This window comes from Chiloscyllium plagiosum, chromosome 42 (genome assembly GCF_004010195.1).
Source record: "Chiloscyllium plagiosum isolate BGI_BamShark_2017 chromosome 42, ASM401019v2, whole genome shotgun sequence".
Lineage (NCBI taxonomy): Eukaryota > Metazoa > Chordata > Chondrichthyes > Orectolobiformes > Hemiscylliidae > Chiloscyllium > Chiloscyllium plagiosum.
This window is the reverse complement of record NC_057751.1, coordinates 494864-519852: the sequence shown is the minus strand read 5'-3', so window position 1 is coordinate 519852 and position 24989 is coordinate 494864. Positions and strand designations below refer to the sequence as shown.

The 24989-nt window shown below is 44.1% G+C and overlaps 2 protein-coding genes across 7 annotated transcripts in view; one reads left to right on the top strand and one right to left on the bottom strand.

Moving 5' to 3' along the window:
- The window catches only part of dbnlb (drebrin-like b), a 39546-nt gene extending 31317 nt beyond the window's left edge, over nucleotides 1-8229 (bottom strand). Inside the window, exons 1-2 of one of the 4 annotated variants that reach the window (XM_043681174.1) lie at nucleotides 8074-8229; nucleotides 259-314 (exon numbers count right to left, since the gene is read on the bottom strand). In XM_043681174.1, coding sequence (XP_043537109.1) covers nucleotides 259-314; nucleotides 8074-8156 — 139 coding nt within the window. In that variant the 5' untranslated portion in view covers nucleotides 8157-8229. The remainder of the gene's footprint in view (nucleotides 1-258; nucleotides 315-8073) is intronic. The other 3 variants (XM_043681176.1, XM_043681175.1, XM_043681173.1) reach the window with 3 other exon arrangements.
- A 2803-nt stretch (nucleotides 8230-11032) lies between these two features.
- The window catches only part of piwil2 (piwi-like RNA-mediated gene silencing 2), a 72807-nt gene continuing 58850 nt past the window's right edge, over nucleotides 11033-24989 (top strand). For all 3 annotated transcript variants that reach the window (XM_043681172.1, XM_043681171.1, XM_043681170.1), the window contains exons 1-4: nucleotides 11033-11065; nucleotides 17617-17854; nucleotides 20956-21037; nucleotides 22482-22605. In XM_043681172.1, coding sequence (XP_043537107.1) covers nucleotides 17636-17854; nucleotides 20956-21037; nucleotides 22482-22605 — 425 coding nt within the window. In that variant the 5' untranslated portion in view covers nucleotides 11033-11065; nucleotides 17617-17635. The remainder of the gene's footprint in view (nucleotides 11066-17616; nucleotides 17855-20955; nucleotides 21038-22481; nucleotides 22606-24989) is intronic.

Here is a 24989-nt window from a genome sequence, read left to right as displayed (position 1 = left end):
TCAGTCGAATTGGTCTAGTTTCCTGCCTTCTACCACATTCCCTTCTTTTACAGGGTGCCACATGAGCCATTTTCCAGTTCTCTTGGGACCCTCCCTGACTCGAGGGATGTCTGAAAGATTATCACCGAATCTCTACAATCTCCACCAGTTGTTTTCTTCAGAATCCTGAGATGTCTTCTATCTAGTCTGGGTACTATTAAACAATGTGGCACCCTGTAAAAGAAGCCACAGATGACAAGGGGTCGATGTCATCCTCACCTCCAGTTCCTGCCACCCGTAGATCATTGCTGTTGCCTTCATAAGTAAAAAGGGCCCTGAAAAACAGAAAACAATACAATCAGATTTCCTCTCATCCTTATAGATAGTGCCCACCTCTCAAAAGGAAATAAGCTGGACTGAAACACTGCTATACGCAGCCATCACTTGGCATTGGTCCAATAACAGTTGGATAATAGGCAATGTTATTCAGCACACTTGCAGTTAATGGTGGTAAAATCAAACAGGTCAAACATTCAACACGAACCTCCCCTCCCAGTGCTTGTAAACTGAGAAATTCTCACCTCAAAAGCTAGTACATGACAGTACTGCAACCACTCACTCCATGATTAGCACCATGGGTTTTGCGTTTGCCTCCAAGTGTGGTCTTGTTTGATACGGAGTCAACAGCCTCCGATTACCACTCGAGACAAATTCAAGGGGAATTTGGGACTGAATCTGAGCCATGGCAGACTGACTGTTCCTCTACTTAGCATGAACTAGACCAATTGTACAGATAGCATCTGCCAAATGGAGACTCAAAATTGCAAAAATCTGTCATGACAGCTTCGTACTGGGTGTCAACCTGCCTGTCATGAACCATCACTCCGATTCGCTGTCACTTTGCACTGGAGGCAAGGGAGTTAACGCATCTCACCCAAGCTGCAATTCCAAGGCCCAGAAGTTTCAGATTTGCCCATGTAGCAGATGTATAAGCCTTTTTTCAGCTAGCTTCCTGCTTGTGGCACAGAGAGATCATGGACTTTATTGGACCCCCCTCTCCCCACATTTGCTATTTTCCCCAGAGTGTTTTCACACATCTGCCCCACAGTCTTGCAAACTATTTCATTCTTCATTTATCAGTCCATTCCTTTTCTAATCTGTCTCTGACACTTTTTTAAACCCAGATCACAACAATTCTGCATTCAAAGATAACCTTTTACCCATGATCTTGTGGGCGGCACGGTGGCACAGTGATTAGCACTGCTGCCTCACAGCACCAGAGACCCGGGTTCAATTCCCGCCTCAGGCGACTGACTGTGTGGAGTTTGCACATTCTCCTAGTGTCTGCGTGGGTTTCCTCCAGGTGCTCCGGTTTCCTCCCACAGACCAAAAATGTGCAGGTTAGGTGAATTGGCCATGCTAAATTGCCCGTAGTGTTGGGTGAAGGGGAAAATGTCGGGGAATGGGTCTGGGTGGGTTGTGCTTCAGTGGGTCGGTGTGGACTTGTTGGGCCGAAGGGCAATCTAATCTTAATGCAGCATCCTCTCCTGCCAGAAGGAAGTCCTTATTGACTTTGTTCCCCAAACCACTCAGAATCTTGAGCACTTCATCTCTTTATTCAAATTAACAGAGGAAGTTAGACCAGGAGAAGAACTATTTTATTATCAATCTGTTCCGCAGGACTGAGGAAGCCACCATCCTGAAAAGAAAAAAGGCTCTGTTACTTGGCCACACTCTGAGTGGTGTCAGCAGCATGATCAGAAGTGTCAGCATGCACAAAGCACAATAAAGGCTTATCACATTGACAGAAAGAAGTTGAAAATGTACATCAAAAGGAGATAAATATATGGAATAATCTGCCAGGCAAGACTATCAGATCTTGGCTAAGGAGAAAGTGAGGTCTGCAGTGGATGAACAGTTGGTGCAGTGGATGAACTGTTCAACCTCCTCGTGCTCCCACGAGGAGGTTGAACAGTTCATCCACTACACTAACACCTTCCACCCCGACCTCAAATTCACCTGGACAGTCTCAGACTCCTCCCTCCCCTTCCTAGACCTTTCTGTTTCTATCTCAGGCGACCGAATCAACACGGACATCTACTACAAACCAACCGACCCCCACAGCTACCTGGACTACACCTCCTCCCATCCTGCCCCCTGTAAAAACGCCATCCCATTCTCCCAATTCCTTCGTCTCCGCCGCATCTGCTCCCAGGAGGACCAGTTCAAAATACATACAACACAGATGGCCTCCTTCTTCAAGGACCGCAATTTCCCCCCCGACGTGGTCGACGGTGCCCTCCACCGCATCTCCTCCACTTCCCGCTCCTCCGCCCTTGAGCCCCGCCCCTCCAACCGCCACCAGAACAGAACCCCACTGGTCCTCACCTACCACCCCACCAATCTCCATGTACAGCGCATCATCCGCCGTCACTTCCGCCACCTCCAAACAGACCCCAGCACCAAGGATATATTTCCCACCCCTCGAGGAGCGGGAAGTGGAGGAGATGCGGTGGAGGGCACCGTCGACCACGTCGCCTTCCTGACCTGCAGTCTTCTTGTTGACCTCTCCGCCTCCATCCTACTCCGACCTATCACCCTCACCTTGACCTCTTTCCACCTATCACATTTCCAACGCCCCTCCTCCAAGTCCCTCCTCCCTACCTTTTATCTTCTCCTGCTGAACACTCTCTGCTCATTCCTGAAGAAGGGCCTGTGCCCGAAACGTCGAATCTCCTGTTCCCTGGATGCTGCCTGACCTGCTGTGCTGTTCCAGCAATAAAGTTTCAACTTTGATCTCCAGCATCTGCAGATCTCACTTTCTCCTCGAAGATTTCAACCTACTGCGAATCCTCTTACAAGGATGCCTTCCTTGAAGAAGCTCTCTGCCTCTCTCTACAAAGATCTCAGTGAGTCCCTCTCTCACTGCACACCCCAGGTCATCTCCTCTGCCAACTCCCCTCCTCCAAGTCCCTCCTCCCTACCTTTTATCTTCTCCTGCTGAACACTCTCTGCTCATTCCTGAAGAAGGGCCTGTGCCCGAAACGTCGAATCTCCTGTTCCCTGGATGCTGCCTGACCTGCTGTGCTGTTCCAGCAATAAAGTTTCAACTTAGATCTTGGCTAAGGACAGCTTAACGTGTGGTGAATCAACAGCATTATCATCGATTGTTAGAACCATGGAGGACATTTGGCCCATCACATCTGTGCTGTCTTTGAAAGTTTTGTTGATGATATTACAATGGAGGCGGTCTGTTCCCCCTCCAGACACTTAAACTGGAATAAGAAAACCATTCAGCTCTATAAGCCCAATGACATTTCAGTTAGATCAATGTCAGTAATGTCATGAGACAGTTTCCAAAAAGAAATCTATTGATCCTGATATCAGCGATATCAATTGCACCAGAATACAAATCCAATAAGAGAAGTGCTCCACAGATTTCCCTAACTGATTATTCACATCAAGACTCACCAGTCCAAACTTCAAATTGATTCTCTTGTCCTGGGCTTGACCAACCAGAGGAACTAGTTTATCTAACCAGTGTTTTCAATCAACTTGAAAACATCACTGAACCATTTCATCAAAAAATCTGAGAGAGATCTTGCTGAACACAAATAGGCTGCTGAGTTCCTAAACTCCACCTCTGGCCAGCATTCAAGATTTGTGACAAAAGTAAGTTGAGATTTTCATAGGGTGCAAGTCACTTATTGTGCTATTGGTGTGGAGTATTACAAACAGGAGTGCACAAGACTTCATGACAGGACTATCTAAGTTGAGCAGAAGGGCTTGAGGAACTGCAAGGTTTGTCCTCATGTATATTTTAATTGTCTAAAGCAAGTGGCATTGCCATATAATACGTAATGAAAACTAGAGGATGCAAAGGCCATCGAAAAAGCAGTCTCTCTTTCAAGGCTGATGGCCACATGTGTTACTCTCAAAGACCTAGGCCCAGGTCATGTGCCCAAGAAGAGCTTGACCATCTCAGGAGAAAGTGAGGACTGCAGATTCTCAAGATCAGAGTTGAAAAGTGTGGTGCTGGAAAAGCACAACCGGTCAGGCAGCATCGCTTTTCCAGCACCAGACATTTCGACTCTTGATTATCTCAATAAATTACCAGAAAAGTGTAGTGACTGGCAACTGTAGCACTAAGAATATTTTGTATCTCCAGCTGTGTCAAATTCAACTGACAAGCGTTTCGGCATTTCAACATTTGCACAAAGATGTTGCCGGGGGCAAATCGTGAATTGAGGTTAACCATCGAATGAGCACTTCAGTTTTGTTCAACTTTTATGGATCCATACTAGTCCTTTTGATTTACTGAGCTTTGTTTAGCACAACAAAATAGTTTCACACTGCATGTCAATTGCATGTTTACAAGTTTTATTTTACATCATAAACGCACAAGGCAATAGATGAATTTGCGAAACTGTGAATTTTAAATACTGGACAAAAGCCTTAGATCTTATTGTTTTGAAAAGGCTGAGGGGTGGTCAGATTAAGATTGTGAAAGATAGGTAATATTTTGATGTAATAGATACAGAACAATTGTTTCCTCTTGTGAAAAACAGCAAAAACAGAGGCCTTCAATATAAAATGGTCAGCTTTGGGAGCATGCAGAATTCATTCTCACAGGGACCAGTTGAGATGAATAATATAAATCACTCGAGGGAAGTTGGAAACATTTATGATGGAGAAAGGAATTGAAGGATTGACCTTTTCAATTGAACCACGTCAAGTGACAGGAGTTGCGTGTGGACTAGAATCACCATTGTCCATCTGTTGGCATTTAATTAACCGCAACAGGCCCGTGCAGTCAGATTTGCTATAACACGTGTTTCTTCAATACAAATCCGCTATAAACACAATTGAAGAATTTAGACCATTCTTTGTAGAACGTGAACTTTCATGATCTGTATTGGCTATAATGCAGTTCCAGTCCTGTTGGCTTAATTGGTGCTGCTATTATGTGATTTTTTTTAAATGCAGGATCGCACAGGAACGGAACTATCATGTTAAATCAGAACAAACTGTCTTGCAAAATGCTTATCAGCAAATAACAAGCTGAATATCTAACAAATTGTGAAAGCACAAAGAACAAGTTCCTTTGTAGCTCGGAGACAGGTGAGCTGAGAAGGTTTGGAGAAGGTTACAGCCTCTTCTGATACAACGCGACAGTTCCATTCCCTTGCAATGCCGAATTTTAAGAAAATTGTGTCATAGCAACTCCATTTAAGTCAATGGGGCCAGAATCATGTTTTTGTCACTACCGGTCAGGAAAGTTTGTGTTCTACAAATAATAGTGTAAATTCTTCAATCGCCAATTTGTGTCAAAGAAACACATTCTGGCAGAACCAACTGTACTGAGAAAAGCCAAACCAAGGTCACAACTGGAGTTTGCTCACAACTGCATTTTGTATTTTGTCAGTTACACTAAAATCCAATTGGCAATATGAACAAATCATTAAAGCATGCAAATTTAATTCTCATTTGGAGGTGGCTGGTGTTGTGTAATTGCTATTCTAGTTCCCGATTTCCTGTTCTTCCTGTTTATTGAACAGCACAAGTTCTTCTTTCACACAGCTTTTGCCAAAGTTCAAACAGTGGGTCAACAACCACATCTTTTAGCTCTCTTTGCTCCCAGAAAAACAGACTTTATCTCTTCAATCTCTTCTTATAAATGAGAGGTCTCATGCGTGGAACTATGTTTTAAAACATCTTCTACTCTGTCTCCCATGTCCTTAAATTCATCTTTAAATGCACCATACAGAACTAGATATAACACCGCAAGCGGAGGCCAAACCAATGACTTAGCCAAGTTCAAAACAACATACTTGCTGTTGTACTCTACATTCTATGAATACAGCCTGAGATACTGACTGCTTTGTCATTTTAAATGATCTATGCACATATCCATCCAGGTCCCTGTCTTCTTGCATCCTTTTTCAAGATTTTTGGGGTTTTTTTGTGGTTTCTCTGTATTGCTCCTACTAAAGTTGATACATCTGTCCATTTAGTTTCATCAAGCACTTATCAGCAATTCTTTTGTCATTTTGAAATTCTGCACCATCCTCCTTGGTTAATCATGTTTCAGAGTTTGATGCCCGTCTCAATCTTTGGAATGATGCCCTACATTGTTAACATGTCTCAGGGAAGGTCCCAACACACACCCGTGACACTATGATTAAATGGTGGAGTAGACTCGATGGGTTGAATGGCCTTACTTCCACTCCAGTGTCTTATGGTCTAATATTTTATGACACACCTTTCTCAAACCCAAAAACACATGTATTAACCAATCCCCTTGACTTCAAACAGCCAATTATGTATTTATGTCCTGGCATAACTCTTTACACTATCTTCCTACACCTCAGTTAAAAGAGAAAAGAATCCTGTATGCCCTCCTAAATGCCTTAACTGTCCTGCCATTTTCAGGTGTCTACAGACATTCATGTTCAAGTCCATTTCTTTTTCAAGATGAAGTCCTATCCCTTTCAAGATGGCAGCAGAGTAACATGCAACAGGGTTCCTGCTTGGTAACTGGCTGCAGGAGCAGAAACAGACTGTAAGGCAGTGAGAACAAGCAGCAAGGTATTCAAAGGAGGGAGTGGGAGCAGGAACAGGCTAAGGCAGGGAGACCAGGCAGCTCAGAGCAGCGGCAGGGGTGAGGTCGGGTTCTGGTGAGGAATGCAAGCCCAGCATGGTCAGGCACTTATGGACCGTGATGTTGAACTGTTAACTGTGTTTCTTTGCTTTTCTACATTTTAACAAGGACAGAAATGTTTAACTTTTTAAAACTTTGTTTTCTTTATTTTTCTGCTTTGTACCAAGATTCTGTACTTTGATACCATTATACTGAAGACAGCATCTTAAGTGGAAACGTATAAACTTTTCACATGTTCATGTGAACACGTGACAATAAACCTAATTTAATTCAAATAATTCCGGCCCATCCCCCAGTTTTATTTGCCTTGCCCAAATACAATATCTCACTTATCCATTAACATTTATTGTTCCACCCACAAAATTAATGTACCAATATCTTGCTATTTGCAACTTTCTCTGCACCAACTACATGGCCAATTTAGGTTATCATCTGCAAAGCCGAACTCCTCAATTTAAAAACAGCAATGTGATCAAAATATACTTCCTGGTTCTTGTTCTAAACTCACATCCAATAGAATTTATTCTTGGATTCCATAGCCAGTTACATTTAAGACCAACATGCAGTTTTGGACACAGTTCTTCAGGAAATGCAGATGAGAGTTGGCTTAAAATTATTCTGGGGATAAAGAGTTTGAGGTGAACTAAGAACATTGTAGATGTTGGGCTGCAATTGAGAGAAAATCAGAAGGCAATTTGACAAAGATATTCAAATCATAAATGGCCTGGATAAAACAAAAAAACTGCACTAATAACAGAATCAAAGATAGACAAGCACAAGGCTGGACGAACACAACAAGCCAGGCAGCACCATGAGATGGAGCAGTCAAACTTTCGGGTGAGACCCTTCAGAGGTTTACACCCAAAACATTGACTTTTTCACCACCTGATGCTGCCTGGCACCACTAATGGAAGTGTTGCTGGAATCCTTGGATGCTGCCTGACCTGCTGCGCTTTTCCAGCAACACATTTTCAGCTCTGATCTCCAGCATCTGCAGACCTCACTTTCACCACTAATGGAAGTATCACGATCCAGAGAACACGGATTTAAACTCATGGACAAAAGAAACAATCCAGACAGGAGGAGAATTTCTTTTCATGTAGTGTGTGGTGGAGGCAAGTTCACCAGAGATATGGAAATTTTTTTAAAAATGACTGTTATACAGTCACAGGGAGAAGGCGTGGCACCAACACATGGTCGAAGTCTGAATGATAGAGAAGCCACAGGAACGATGGGCCGAATGGGCTCCGGTGCTGAACGCCTCCCTTTAACTAAAGACTACACCAGGTAATCCCACCCTGATCCGTCCTTCACTCCCTTCAGCAAAACACAGTCAAACGAGCCCTTTCCCGCTCTCTCTGTAGCCCAGCTCAATACACAAGATCAATCTGGGCACTGCTGAATTTTCTTTACCCCCCGACCCAACAACTTACCAGTCAGTACTGGTCTTATCATTGACCACATCCTGGTAGGCAGCCTGCAGAGCAGGCCCATTCCGACTCAGGTTCAGCGCCATCTTTCCCAGCCAGCGACCACGCAGGCGCACAACCAACACGCCCTTCGTGCCGGGCACCGGTGCGCATGCGTCACGTACCTCTTCCCCGCCCGTCAACAGGGATACGTTGGCGCATGCGCCCCCGCTCAGGCTCCACCTTCTCTCAAGTTTTCCCACCGTCCGACCTCACGCGCAAGAAAAACCCACCCAGTCAGATTTAGAGGGGCCGGCGTTTGACTGGGGTGTACAAAGTTTAAAAATAAAATCACAAAACACCAGGTTATAGTCCACCAGGTTTATCTGAAAGGACTAGCTTTCGCAGTGCTGCTTCTTCGTCAGGTAATTGTTTCGTTTCGAGCGACGAAAAGCTTATGCCGGAAACGTCGAACTCACCCCGCTCCCAGGATGCTGCCTGAGCAGCTGCGCTTTCCCAGCGCCACACTCTTCAACCCGTGTCCCCCTCAGCCAATGGGAGAGCAGGTCCTGCCAGCAAAACGTTGGGGTCTGCGGGGCTCGACGGTTTGATTGATGGTTTATTTCCTCCAATGGGGTGGAGAGCTGGTGGTCGCGCCTGCGTGGGTGAAGGGGGGTGTGTCCTGGTTTCCCGGTGGTTAGTGCGGCGCTCGCGGCTAGGTGCGGGGTGGCTGTTGTTTGCTCGAGAGGCGACGGTTTGGAATCAATCAACGCCAGTATTTTCATCTCCGTAGATAGCAGGATAGCTCCTACCTGGTGTAATCCTCTGTGTCTTCTCAAGTTTTGAGTGAATGTTTTAAAGCGCTGATTGAGTTGGAGGGAGGTTTCATTCCAGCGGGGCGCTGAATTTTATCCCGCGTTTGGCCCCGGGGGGAAGTAAGGAAAACGTTTGGAAATAGGTTCGTATTCAGTTCAAAAGAAAACCAGTTTTTTAAAGTAAAGCGTCCAAAATTGGTTTTAAGTCAGAACAAAAAATGAAAGTGGTGTGAGGGAAAGGTCGTCAGCAGCATAAAAACAGATGGGAAGAGCTTTGGCCAATACTTGGAAGTGGAAAAATAAAGGGGAATGAAAGCTAGTGTTGGTCCTCCAGGACTGGTGGAGGCTTAGAATACATAGTTTGTGGCTAACTGCTTGTCAGAAGACTTGGGAATCTTCTTAAATACACTACAGGGAGGACTTGACTTCAAAAAAGTGATCATCATCAATAAGGGAAAGGTACCAGGACCTGATGGACTGCATCCAAAGATCTTTTAAGAACTGACTGCAGAGAGAGTGAATATATTGCACAAAACCTCCCATGTTTCCTTTGGCTTTGGACAAGGACTAGATTAGATTACATTACAGATTACATTAGATTACATTACAGTGTGGAAACAGGCCCTTCGGCCCAACAAGTCCACACCAAGCCGCTGAAGCGCAACCCACCAATACCCCTACATTTGCCCCTTACCTAACACTATGGGCAATTTAGCATGGCCAATTCACCTGACCTGCACATTTTTGGACTGTGGGAGGAAACCGGAGCACCCGGAGGAAACCCACGCAGACACGTGGAGAACGTGCAAACTCCACACAGTCAGTCGCCTGAGTCAGGGTCTCAGCCGCTGTGAGGCAGCAGTGCTAACCGCTGTGCCACCGTGCCGCCGACTAGTGCAGTTGGAAGCTATTAACCAGTTGCTTTGAAATCGGTTGTCAGAAATGATGTTGATACGATTATTATTATGGAAAAATACTTAGTAAATGGTATGATCAAGCAGAGTTGATGGTACTTCATGAATGGGAAATGGTGTGTAATTCTGTTTAAATAGTGATGCTCATAGTGGACTGAGGGAAATTGGTAGCGGTGATGTCTTGAAATGTCCAAATGTAATTTTATAAAGAGCCAAATCAAAGACCACATGGGGTGAACGTAATGTATCAGTATGGCTAAATGTTTGGTTAGCTTACAGGAAGCAGTGAGTAAGAATAAGAGACTTTTTGAGCTGGTAAGCAAAGGTGTGTGAACTACTTATAGTGCATATTCGTAATGTGGTTGATTAGACTGAACATATGGGAGCAAAGTTTGCTGGTGACATCCAAGGTGTAGGAAAGTAAAGTTGCCAAGATGTGAGAGAGAGAGTGTTTGCTAAGGCTTAAAGCCAGATGAAGTAAATGAGGGCAGATGGAACACAATGTGTAAAGTTAACTTCTCTCACTCCCAGAATGAAGGCTTATGAGGAAAGGCTGAAAAGGTTGATCCTGTAAGCACAAAACTATAGAAGAACAAGAGGTCACTTTGTTGAGTTCGGATCCTGAGGAAACTTGGTATGGTGGATAATGTCAGGATGTTTCCTTTTTAGGGGTCATTAAGACTAAAGAATAAGAGGTCCCTGTGTTTAAATAGAAGGGTGAAGTGGATCTTTCTCTCCCAGAAAGCAGTGGACACTGAGTCATTAAGTATATTGGCAATGCTAAGTTAGATTGCTTTTTGATAGAGTTCTCGTGTGTAGACAGGAAACTGGAGTTGAGATCAGCCATGATCTTAGAGGGTCCCATTGGCTGCCACCTGTTCTTCAGTCCTTTGTCCCTGTGTTGATTGCGATTAAATCTGGATACTAAAAGGACAGGCTGACCATACTGAGATCTCTGAAGGTCTGCCTTTATTCTTGTCCTTCCATCCTCCATTACATAGACTGCATCCTCAGGTGGTAGAGGATGTTTAACGCGACTGATTTGAAATTTAACTAACCCTGATAGATGGGTCACTTGAAAATATTTGTGTTCTGTACATTGGAGAATATTCTGAGGAATAGAATGTAACCCATATCGTGTATGATTTCTTAAGTTTTTTTTTTCATTTGCAGGATGAGAGCATCACTAGCTCCATAAGGATTTATTGCTCATCCATAATTGTGCAGAGGGCAGTTAAGAATCAACCACGTTCTTGTAGGTGTGGAGTCACATGTAGGCCAGACCAGGTAAGGTTGACTGATTAATGCCCTGTAGGGAAGGAGACTATCAGATGGATGATTGCAACAATTGGTAATGGTTTTGCGGGCATCACCTATGAGGAAGTGGCTGAGGCGTTGAATAGATATTTTGTCAGTCTTCACAATGGTGGACACGAATGACATGCCAGTAGTTGACAAAGCGATGAAGGTAGGTGAGGATCTGGAAACAATCATTATCATGCAAGAGGTTGTGATTAGATTAGATTGCCTACAGTCCACACTGACCCCCTGAAGACTAACCCACCCAGACCCATTCCCCTCTGACTAATGCACCTAACACGATGGGCAATTAAGCATGGCCAGTTCGCCTGATCTGTACATGTTTGGACTGCAGGAGAAAGCCCACACAGACATGGGGAGAATGTGCAAACTCAACATAGACAGTTGCCCAAGGCTGGAATTGAACCCAAGTCCCTGGCACTGAAGGGCAACAATGCTCACCACTGAGCCACCATGCCACCCTGTGCATGTGTTGGGCATGCTAATGGAGCTAAAGGTGGACAAGTCTACTGGCCCTGATGGAATGCATCCCAGGGTGCTGAAAGAGATGGTGGGAGAAATAGCAAGTGCACCTGTGGTAATTTCTCAAAATTCACTGGACTCTGGTGCAGTTCCAGCAGCTTGGAAAACAGTAGATGTGACGCCACTGTTAAAGGGAGGTAGACAAAAGATGGGAAATTATAGATCAGCCTCAGCCTCCGACGCTCCAGGGAAAACGGCCATAACCTCTCGCTGTAGCTCATCCAACAGAAAGTTACCTGTGCCTCCACCAGTGTCATCTACTGTATCCGTTGCACCTGATGTGGTCTCCTGTACATCAGGAAGACAGGGTGCCAACTTGCGCATCATTCCAGAGAGTATCTCTGGGACGCATGCACCAACAACCCCACCGGCCCATGGCTGAACACTTCAATTCCCCCTCCCACTCAGCAAAGGGCATGCAGATCCTGGACAGCCTCCAACGCCAAACCCTTAGGAACCGACGCCTGGAGGAAGAAAGCCTCGTGTTCCGCCTTGGGACCCTGCAACCACATGGGATCAATGTGAATTTCACCAGCTTCCTCACTTCCCCTCCCCCAACATTATGCCATCCCAAGCCTCCAACTGAAGATCTGGCTTTTAAGTCTACACTCTATTTTCTTGCAGCCCAGCACAGAGCATCCATAAACAGAGGTTATACGCTTCCGTGTTCCTCGGAGAAGTTGCGCACATGGCTTAATGCAAAGACCTTTTTATACTTTTCTTAAAACCAATGCAACAGGTAGATCACCACTCAATGTTAGCTTGATTTCAACTGTAGAAAGATAAACCAAAGATGCAAACATTTGCTTTTTCAGGCATGGATTTGGGGAAGGTGCACATGTAATCTTAGCCATTATTTCAAAGGGAATATAGTATAAAAGTAGGAAGGTTTTGCTTAAATTGTACAAGACCCTTGTCAAATCCTGGTTGGAATACCATGAACAGTCTTGGGCCCATTGCCTAAGGAAGGGTATACTGGCACTGGAAGCAGCTCAGAGAAAGTTCACCTCGCTGATACCAGATGTGGAGTGACTGTCTTTGCACATGTATTCATTGCAATTTTGAAGAGTGACAAACGTGCTTGATATACAAGTTTCTTAGGGGACTTGACTGAGTGCATTTGTAAAGTCAATTCCCCTTGTGGAGTCGAGGACCAGGCACCTTAATCTGAGAATAAGGGCAACTGCTCTGCCCAGGACCATATGAACCTCCAGAGAGTTGTGAACACAGCTCAGTTCATCGTGCAAGCCAAACTCCATCCATTGACTCCATCTATACCTCTCACTGCCTTGGGAAGACAGCCAACATTATCAAAGACCTTTTCTGCCCTGGTTATAATCTTTTTCAGTGTTTTTCATTACAGATAAGGTACAAAAGCTGGAGCATGTGTACCTCAAGATTCAAGAGCAGCTTCTTTCTTGGTTTTATCAGACTTCTGAATGGACCTCTCAAACTTAAAATTTGAATATTGATATTGTTCTTTGAGCATCTTGTCTACAATTGTAACCTTGTTTTCTTTGCACTGTTCTTTTAAACTAATGCACTTTGCATGATATGATCTACCTGTATAGCACACAAAACAAAACTTCACGATATCGAGGTACATGCGACAATAAATCAAATTAAGTTAAACTAAGGCAGGAAAGTGGATGATCAGATCAGCCATTATCTCATCAAATGGCAGAGTAGACTTGATTGCAAAAGAGGAAATTTGGGAGGTCTTAGAGAATGTAAAGATGCATGAATTGCTGGGACCTGGTCTAATGTATCCCAGAACATTGTGGAAACTAAGGGAGGAAATTGCGAGACCCTTTTCAGAAATATTTGCATCATCTTTATCTATGGCTGAGCTGCTGGAAGACAGGAGGCTTGTTATGTTGCCTATTTTAAAGAAAGGTGCAAGGAGAAGCAGGGCAACATAGACCTGTGACTAGGGCTTTGGTTGTGGGTAAATTGTTGATGATTATAAAAGATGATCAGCATGCTTTTATGTGAAGAAAATTGTCTCTCAAACTTGATTGAGTTTTTTGATCAAATTACCCATAAGCTTGTTGAGGGCAGAGCAGTGGATGTTGTTTACTTGGACTTCAGTAAAACCTTGAAGGTTCAGCATGGCAGACTAATTAGTGAAGTTAGGTCCAATGAGATTCAGGGGAGCTTGCCAATTGGATATGTAATTGGCTTAATGGCAGGAGACAGTGGTTGTGGAGGGTAACATTGCAGACTGGAGGCCTGTCACCAGTGCTGGTCCACAGAGATTTGTTCTGAGTCCTTTTACATGTTCATAAACAATTTGGATGAGAAGATGGAAAGCATAGTTTGTAAGTTTGCAGAGTGCACCAAAACTAGTGGTATAGTAGATGTTGAAGGTAGTTTTCTAATATTACAAAGGGATCTTGACCAAATGGGTCGATAGACTTACAAATGGCAGATGGAGTTCAATCAGAACAAGTGCAAAGCACTGCATTTTGGGACAACAAACAAGGGTAGTACTTATGCAATTAATGTTCAAGACCTGGATAGTGTTGGAGAACAGAGGGACCTCTGAGTTCAGGTGAGTATTAATTGAAGTTTGCATCACATACAGACAAGGTAGTTTAAAAAAGCTTTTGGTACACTTGCCTTATTTGCTCAGTCCTTTGAATGTCGGAGTTGGGAAGTCATGTTGAGGTTTTACAACTATTCCCAGATTCTCCTTGGGATCCATATCAGCCTTTACTTTGGCCAACAAAATGGAAAACCAAGTTTACAGAAGTTCTGGTGCCACAGAAAATCTCGGAGCACAAATGGAAATTTCTAATGAGTTGCAGTAACTGTCAGCAATAGTGGGCGGCACGGTGGCACAGTGGTTAGCACTGTTGCATCACAGCGCCAGAGACCCGGGTTCAATTCCCGACTCAGGCGACTGACTCTGTGGAGTTTGCACATTCTCCCCGTGTCTGCGTGGGTTTCCTCCGGGTGCTCCGGTTTCCTCCCACAGTCCAAAGATGTGCAGGTCAGGTGAATTGGCCATGCTAAATTGCCCATAGTGTTAGGTTAAAAGGGGTAAATGTGGGGGTATGGGTGGGTTGCGCTTCGGCGGGTCGGTGTGGACTTGTTGGGCCGAAGGGCCTGTTTCCACACTGTAAGTAATCTAATCTAAAAAAAAAATTCATTTCTCTCTTGGCATCATGCAATAATGACCCATGATTATAAACTGAAGATGGAACCAATTAGTTATATACTTAACAAGGACTCGTTTCTGGTGTTAGGAATGATTAATATGTGAGGAAAAGCTGACAAACTGGACTGAGGTCCATTAAGTGAAGGGAGATTCTATTGAAATGGAAATAATCCTGAGAGGACTTGATTGCGAGGGTGTTGCCTCTTGTGATACAGACTGGATTTGGGGAGCACAGTTCAAGAATAAGAAATGTAATGTTTAAAGTTAAGAGGAGGAGACTTTATTTTCCCTCAGGGTTACATGAACTAGGAATTCTCTCTCTTGGAAAACAGTGGAGGCTGGGTCTTGGAATTTGTTCAAGGCTCAGTGAGATAGTTAATAAATGAAAGAGTTGTGTTATGGGCGAGCGTTGAGCTGAGAGCACAACCAGATTGACTGTGATCTTATTGAATGGTGCAGCAAGCTTGCAGGATCGATGGTCTGTTTGTGCTCCCAAGTTGCAGGTTCCAAAGAAACACCTTCCGAAACTATGTAGGGGAGGTGGAAATGTGTGGTTAAGGGCCTGAATGACTTTTGCTGTCTGATTTACTGATTCACCAGCCGTGTATTTTAATGATAAATTACTCCAAGCTACATGCAATTTCAGAAAATAGTGAGGAGACCCGAACCATGAAACTGATGCCAACTCCAACACCTTCTATTTTCACAGCAACTTCAACCTACTCCAGTTTAGCACGTAACTTCAGAAGAGCTGAAAGACTGTTGTTCAGACACATGGCTGCAGTTACAATTTAAACAGTATCCAAACAGAGGGGAAATAACCAAGCCGTTGATAGAATGAATTTTGGAGCTTAGTGCCTGGAGGCTGAAAGAATGGCCACCAATAGTGCAATGATTACCAACAGAATTAGAGGAAGGTAGGGCTAGATGAGGTTACATTTGGAGATTATTAAGACAGGAAAGGTGTGGGGCTTGGGGAGGTGACAGAAAGGGAGAGGGTTAGGGTGCAAAGGTTAGAGATAGGGCTGTAACCGTGACAGGAATTGTAAAGAAAGATGACAGTTTTGCACCAATCTGTTCATGTTAATGGTCAGAGGGACTCATTGTGAATGACAGGCTGAGAGACAATGCTCAATAGTATTGACATGCCACCTCCTGGGCAGGTAGCATGAGATCATTGTCATTTGGACAAGATCAAATGGAAAGAAGAATTAGGACGTGAAATGTGATCGTGACTGATGAATAGTGAATGAAGGCATAATTAACTGTTGGAAAGATTATGCCAAGTCAGAAATTTCTCATACGCTGATTGGGAATCTGATCAAATCTGCACTCAAGTCATCCAAGTAAGTCAGAATAGAACACTTCCAACTACAAAACTATTCTGAAATGAGCCCAATAAGAGAAGTTGACTCTTGAGAAAGAATGGTGTCACAAAAATCTGTGACTCAGGTGTGGTTCAGATTCAAATTAGAATTGCTTTCTTCTCTATCTGATTGTGCTTTGTGTGACCTGAGTGCGTGATACTCAGCAGAGCAGCAGTGACCTCCAGAAGCATGGAGGGAGCAGTTTTGGATCTGTGTTTCATTTTTGCTCTTGCAAAGGACTCCTCCTTGTTCTAGAATTTGGAGTTTGTCATCAATGCAGAATCTTTTCTTGTCCAAAAAGTATGAAGTTGACTCACTTTGAAGTATGCTATCATCTTGCAAGTGCCCCACAGATGATTCTCGCTGAGAATATCTGTGTGATTCACACACATTATGCTTTGTTGCACATCTTATCTCAAATTCTGAGTGATCTCTACAGTCTGAGGTGACATGTAACAATATAAACACAAGGAGAATGAAGCCCCTGATGTCAGTCGATCTTGAGATAGCCAGAATTTGCTTCACTGATTTACCTTCAATCTCTGAAGAGAGTATTTTTCTTTCACCCCATTCTCCATTTCAGATATCTGTAACTTCTAATCACCTATACCCCCTCATCTTGCTGATTTTAACTGCCAATTAAACATGCTCTCACCTCCAGATTCTGAGTTAGCTGATGACTCAGTAGTGCTGGTCTCAATCTAATGTAATGGTCTCGAACTAGCAGCTAAATCAATTGTCCGGTACTTGAACAGTAACACTGCAGTTAGCCCACTCTGTGTTAATATCACAGACTTGCTGTCTTGAGGTTTCTGTTTCATCTCACAATCAGTGTTTTATTGGCTGCTTTAGTTCTTCAGATGTGAAAAGCACGATATAATTTAGTTTTTTTAAATTTCCTCTTCAATTAACTTGAATGGTGAAATGTTGCATACCGCATGAGCTTGCAAATTTGGCTTCAAGATGCTGCTTTGTCATGGGTTTATTCAGAAAGTAGGCAGTCTTTGTGTTGTTGTAGTTGACGTGCTTGCTGTAAAGTATAAGCTAACTTGCATTTCTGTTGAATGTGATTGTCTGTAACCACCAAAGTGCTTTGTGCCAGTGACATACATCTGATTTGTGTTCTCTGCGTCAGTACCGATAACCTGTTTTATATTGGGGTACCTACTCTGTTCCTGTTCAAAATAATGCTGCGGAACCATTGCTGTTCACTTGAGGGGGCAACTGTGGCCTTTGTCTTTCAGATGAGACAATAGATAGCATCTCTGGTAGTCCTGCAATCTTACAATTTTGACACTGACCATGTCTAACCTGGAGTGAAATAACCTTGTGATTAGGCTGATGGTATGAGCTACACAGCCAGGGCTAACATGCAAAAAATAAAATCCAGAACTGATTTAAGTGGAGTATCTGTGCTGTCTTTGTGGAGCACTGTGATGTTCGAATGTGATTACTTCATTTTGCAGATTCTGCCCTGCCTCCTCAATGTCCGATCGACCTAGTCTCCCTTCACGAGGTGGCTTGCCTCGTGCTTCTCTTGACCCTGATCTCCCTGGATGTTGCCAGGAGCCAGCACAGAAATTGGGAGTGGCCTTGCCAAGAGGGAGAACAATTCTAAGTGTGCGACCCCCGAAGTCAGAGTCCTTGCGAGATTACCCACTGCAAGATGAGCAATTGGCAGCCAATCTCGGATTTACCCACGGAGTATGTATGGCACATTGTTTTTACAAAACTTCCAAGTATTTCATAGCGCATGTCCTGATTTTTATATTTCGGAAAACAAAGCAAGGTTCAGTTTAAATTTTCTGTGGGATATGTTGATTGCTGTGCAACCTTATAAGGACATGGTGTTCAACCCTATCAATCTGTTCACGTACATGGCTTATTTAAAGCCACGAAGTCATATTAAATAGAGTTTTCCGAGGTGATGAATTTAAACCAGTGATTCCTGTGCAAGTCTTGAGAGCATTTTCCCTGGCTTAGTTGCACGAGTAAAGTACGTTTGAAATGTATATCTGTTTGACTTATTCCCTATCGGGCAATCTTAGTAATAATTAAGTTCAGCTGAGTGAAATTTTGGTCATAATTGCCCATTATTTTACAGAATTAATTTATGGAATGGAGTAAATTTCTGAACTTGGTAATTTTTCAGAGTTCAAAGCCTATTCTGAACATGATTCAGATTTAGTCAGATGTTATTTCTGTTTGTCTCTACTTTGGTGCTGCTAATTAGTTCACTATTTTGTTTGTTTTTCAGATTTCTAGCGTCCATATTATTTTTGTTTTGATTGAACGTATTCAAATTGAGTGAGAATGTTATTAGTTTTCTCAGATAAGTTTGAAAGTGTTAAAAGCTGCAGTGGATGCAGGGGCCTTAGAGATGAGCTAAACCGTGTACACAACATAGAGTCATAGAGATGTACAGCATGGAAACAGACCCTTCGGTCCAACCCGTCCATGCCGACCAGATACCCCAACCCAATCTAGTCCCACCTGCCAGCACCTGGCCCATATCCCTCCAAACCCTTCCTATTCATATACCCATCCAAATGCCTCTTAAATTTTGCAGTTGTACCAGCCTCCACCGCATCCTCTGGCAGCTAATTCCACACACGTACCACCCTCTGCATGAAAAAGTTGCCCCCTCAAACAGTGAAGCTTCAAGAAAGAGGAACATGCAAGGTTGGGATTATACATTTCATATCCACTGGATGTCCCTATTGTAATGTGAAGAGTGTGATCAGTCAGAGTCCACGATGATATGTGTTCTTAGTTGTCTCGAAGAAGCCATGACCTCAAAGCTAACATTCTTATCTTGATTTCTTCTTTTGATAGTATTAGGGAATGTTTTGCAGTTCCTGCTCTCTTCCCGCCCCCCCCCAAGAGGGCAGTGTCTCTGCAGATCCAGTTAAAAATCTCACATCACCAAGTAATAGATTAGATTACTTACAGGCCCTTCGGCTCAACAAGTCCACACCGACCCGCCGAAGCGTAACCCACCCAGACCCATACTCCTACATTTATCCATTCACCTAACACTGCAGACAATTTAGCATGGTCAATTCACCTAACCCGCACATTTTTGGATTGTGGGAGGAAACCGGAGCACCCGGAGGAAACCCACGCAGACGCGGGGAGAACGTGCAAACTCCACACAGTCAGTCGTCTGAGGCGGGAATTGAACCCGGGTCTCTGGCGCTGTGAGGCAGCAGTGCTGACCACTGTGCCACCGTGCCGCCCACTAATAGTTTATTTGGAAGCAGCAACTTTTGGACCGTTGCTCCTTCATCAAGTAGTAGCACTCTGAAAGCTCTTACTTCCAAATAAACCTGTTGAATGATCACCTGGTGTGTGTTTTTTTTTAACTTTGTCCACCCCAGTGCAACACTGGCTCCTCCACATCATTTGTTCAGATCCTAACAAGAGCATTTTAACTGTCAGAACCTACTTGAGAACAATTGAGGCATTGCTTCTAAAGGCCACTGGTAAGCCCTCTGGCAGTTGTACTTGGTTGTTGGACTGGCTGTCTGAAGCTGAGAAATTCGAGCTGCACTGTCAAGGCTTGTACCTAATTTCACTTAGAGTCCAGACAGTGTGGACTGGACCATTTGGCCCATTGAGTTTGTACCAATCCTCTGGAGAGCATTCACCCCACCCTATTCTTGTAACTCATCTAACCTGCATATCCATGGACACTGGGTAATTTAGCATGACCAATCCACCTAACCTGCACATCTTTGGGTGAAAATTGGGGCACCCGGAGGAAGCCCATGAAGGGAGAATGTGCAAACTCCACACACATAGTCGCCTGATGGTGGAATTGAACCCAGTTCTCTGGTGCTGAGAGGCAGCAGTGCTAACTACTGACCCACCATGCTGCCTGTGGTGGTCAGTTCGCTAGAACTATTGAAAACCTTGGTTCCCACAATACACGACTTGCACATTGTTATAAATATTTGACCACGATCACAATCAAAACTTTGTATTGATTTAAGAATGAAGAGGGTGTGTCACGAATTGAAGTTACGTAGCACGGAAGGAGGTAATTCATCCCATTGTATCTTTATTGGCTCATGGGGCTCTCCAATTAATCTCCCAGTGCCCTACCCTTTCCTTTAGCCCTGCAAATGTCTTTGAATTTCCCATCTCACTTGCATATGCTGGCCTTAGACAAACTGGGATTGTCTGAATTGGCAGATAATGCTGAAAGTTAATTACTTTGAGCAACAGGTTTGTTTTATTTCTTTGTTAAAGTTGGAAACTCTTCTGTTTTCCCAGTGTTGTTTCATTGCCCTTCCCACATTATATTCTCCACCTGGAAGTGGGCTTTCAGAGTTATTTCCATTAGTGTCTATTGCATTTTGGTTGGTGTTGAAGGAGCCACCAACCACACAACGCAAGCATCTTTTCCACTGCAACATTGAATAACCTACCCTATAATCAAGGCTAACATGCACATAGTAGCACCGAGCAAAAACTATCCTGTCAGACTTGTAATTCAGAGGAGACGACAAACCGTGGCCCATGCCTATCTTTTTTGATGGCATTCTCCGTGACTGTCCTGGCTTCTCGCAGCACCACCATGATGAAACCAATTCTCGAATCAATTATTACCTTTCATCAGTGCAATTCAGCTATGTGAAGATCACCTGTAATGTTTCCCATATGATAAGACTGATGGTATCTTAATGAGTCTCATGGTTGTGAAGTGTTTTGGGTGACACTGTCATGGTGAAGCATGCTGTAAGAATGAGAGTTTATACACATGCAAGTTCTTTCTTTCTAATTGTCTCTTTTTGTTTTAGCCACTGGGCCGTTCAACTGGACGAGTTCGAGGTCTCACTTCATTGCTGCAGTTTGAAGGCAGTGGACGAGGAGATTACCTTGGCAAGTGGATTTGTCCTTCAGCTGAGCTAAGAATCAATCTCAGGTGTTTGACCCTGTGTGTTGACATGTTGCAGAACTGTTGTTTGCTGCTTCCCAGCTCCTCTTGGTAGTTTACTTGGTTCTCCCCCATCATGCACTGGCTTCAGGAGATCTTCCTTGCAACAGTCTAGAAGACTCTATGGTTTCTGACTTGGCTGCAATAGCAGCACAGAGAGGTTCATCGAGGTGGCCCCTTCTAATGCTGTGCAGTTAGGTTTAGTGGATACAACTAAACAAGTCCCTGTCCCATTTCTCTGCATGTTTACTTGCACTTAACACAATGCTTGTGAGAGGTTTTCATGAGTGGATATTTCCAATAGGTCATGCCTCTTTTTTTTTCCTGAGAGGAGTCATGTCCACTTTAAAACTTTGACGCTTTCTGCTCAGTGTTTCCAGCACTTATTGCTTTTATTTAAAATTTCTAGCATCTGCATGATTTTGATTTTCTGTTGCTGTAAATTCTTCTCTTCTTGGAGACTGCTGCCTTCAATTCCCATTCATACTGGGAATGGAAAATATTTTGAGCAGTATATCAGGGTCACAGTGCAAGGTAGTTAGCAGTAATTCCAGTCAAGAATCTGACAGAGTAAGAAGAATGTGGGGCACACAGCCACGGAGTGGTTTAGTCCAAAGGCACAGCTGTATTTGAAGGTAAACTGGATAAACGTGAGGGCAGTTAGAGGAGAAGGACATGTGTGGATGATGTACAGTGTAAGGCTAAGCATAGACTAGTTTGACAGAATGGTGTCTCTGGCTTACAGCATTGTGGGGGGGCAGTTCTGATTGCTACAAAAACCTCTGGGTGTGGAGAGTGCTATCCACACTAGACCCTGTGGAAGGATGGGGCAGCAGGGATTCTGCAGGGAAATCGTGTGGAGTGAAGTGACTTGCATTTCGTTCTTGTTCCTCCGAAAACTGCCACATGAGATAAGTGCATCAGTAGGATCAGCATACACTTTTATGCAGTACCTCTAACCTGGTAAAATGCAACAAGGTGCTCCCTGTTGTGTTACCAGACAAACTGTGATATTGGAAAAAGTGAACAAAATTTTGGTTAAATTATTAGATTTTGAGGAAGAGAGATGGATACGATCAGGAAACGAACTGTAAAGCTTGTGTATTTGAGTAGTTAATGCTTCCTGTTTAACAGTTTCGTGTGGTTTTTGTACATTTTCAACAGAGTGATGGATGTTTGGTGATCTCTTCCACAAATGTCAATGGAAAGAACATCGGTGGATAAACTTGTATTCAGCCAAGTTATTAAGGCAGTTCGTGCAGAGTTTGGCCACAAGTCAGCCATGATCCTGTTGATTAATGGAACAGGATTGAGGGGCTGAACAGCCAAGTCCTGTACTTTAGTTTCTAAGGCTGGCATGGCTGAACATGTGTTTTTTTTCCATGACAGGAAGAGGACTGTTGGGTAGAGGAATAACCAGCAGCCTGTTTGGAGTGTTGAGACATGTGGCTCCAGTCACAGGCGATGTCTTTGCAGCAAGAACAGCAATGTCAGACAATTCTGAGCAAGGCAGGTAAGGACAGCTGTAAGACTAACACTGCTCTTCCTCTTGACAAGACATTAGACTTCTTTATTAAACCGCAGCTCCCTTGCTTGACAGCTTCCTTCCTGCCTGACAGGTACATAATTATCAACGACCCGTAGTAGCTGTTCCTTGAATAAGCTTCACATTGCAATTGTGCCCATCCCCTGCAGTTTCCTTCCCCGTTCTGTGCATCTAAATCTTGCCTAATCGCATGATAATTGCCTTTCCCCCAGCAATAACTCTTGCTCTGCATTATATATCTATCCATTGGCATGGCTACAGTAAACAGAATCACATTGTGGTCTCTGTTGCCAAAGTGCTCACCTACCTCCAAATCTAACAGCTGGCCTGGTTCATTATCCAGACCCATATCCAATGTGGCCTTGCCCCTTGTGGCCTGTCTACACACCGTCAGTAAACTATCCTGCATGCAATGGACAAAAACTGACCCATCTAGATTACTCGAACTATATTTCCAGTCAATATTTGGAAAGTTGAAGTCCTCCATAACAACTACTGTTACTCTCTCTTCTGTCCAGAATCATCTTTGCTATCCTTTCCTCTACATCTCTGGAACTATTTGGAGCTTAGAAAAAAACTCCCAACAGGGTGACCTCTCCTTTGCTCTTTCTAACCTCAGCCCATACATACTACCTTAGTAGACGAGTCCTTAAATGTCCTTTCTGCCACTGTAATACTGTCCTTGACTAATAATGCCACACGTCCCCCACTTTTACCAACTTCCCTGTTCTTACTGAAACATCTAAATCCTGGAACTTGCAACAAGTATTCCTTTCCCTGCTCTATCCATGTCTCTGAAATGCCACAACGTTGAAATCCCAGGTACGAACCTGTGCTGCAAGTTCACCCATTTTATTCCAGATGCTCCTGGCATTGAAGTAGAGACACTTCAGACTACCTTCCTGCTTGCCAGTGTACTCTTATGACCTTGAAACCATATTTCTGACCTCACTACTCTCAACCTCCTGTCTACTGGAACTCCAATTTAGTTTAGATTAGATTACTTAGTGTGGAAACAAGCCCTTCGGCCCAACAAGTCCACACTGACCCGCCGAAGCGCAACCTACCCAGACCCATTTCCCTACATTTACTCCTTCACCTAACACTACGGGCAATTTAGCATGGCCAATTCACCTACCTGTACATTTTTGGATTGTGGGAGGAAACTGGAACACCTGGAGGAAACCCACACAGACACGGGGAGAATATGCAAACTCCACACAGTCGCCTGAGGCGGGATTTGAACCCGGGTCTCTGGTGCTGTGAGGCAGCAGTGCTAACCACTGTGCCACCGTGCCACCTACTAAGGTCCCCATACCCCTGCTGAACTTTTTAAATCCTCCCGAATAGCATTAGCAAATTTTCCCCCGAAAATATTGGTACTCCTGTGGTTCAGGAGTAGGCCATCCTGTTTGAAGAGGTCTCACCTACCCCAAAATGAGCCCCAATTATCCAAGTTCCCAAAACACTTCTGCACCATCCCTGTAGCCACATGTTCAACTCTTCGCTCTCCCTATTCATCCTAGCTCCCTGAATTTCTGCCTTAAATCTGCATCCCTTTTCCTACCTATGTAGACCATGACTTGGGGCTGTTACCTGTCCCCAACAAGGATCCTGAAAACACGATCAGAGACATCACAAACCCTGGCACCTGGGAGGAAATGCACCAACCGTGAGTGTCTCTTGTTCCCATAGAACATCTATCTGTCCCCCTAACTGTGCAATCCCCAATGACTAAAGCTCTGCTCCTCTCTGCCCTTCCCTTCTGAGCAACAGGATATGCCAGAGACCTGTACTCCATGGCTTATCCCTGGTAAGTTGTCTCCAGTAACAAGATCCAAAACTGTACACTTGTTATTGAGGGGAACAACCACAGGGTTTCCCTGCACTGCCTGGCAGTTCCCTTACTGTCTCCTTAAAGTAACCCATCTGCGTTTTTCTTGTACCTTTAGGTGTGACTACCTTCCTGTGACTTCTCTCAATAACCCTCTCTGCCTCCCTAATGATCTGAAGTTCATCCAGCTCCAGTTCCCTAACGTGGTTTTTGAGGAGCTGGAGTTGGGTGCACTCCCCACCGATGAAGTCAGCAGGGACACTAGTGGTGACCCTTCACTGCCGCATTCTGCAGGAGGAACATTCAACTGCCCTAACCACTATCCCCACTATTTGAAATTCCCAAAGAGACTGTACAGAAAAAAGTTACCTTACCAATCTGCCGCGCACAACCTTTTTGGGTTAGAAGAGGACAATGAGTGACGCAACCACCCAATTAGATCAGTTCACTTACTCACCTGACCCGTGTCTGCTCCTGCACAGTGTGCGCTCCACCTATTCATGAGGTAAGTTTAGAT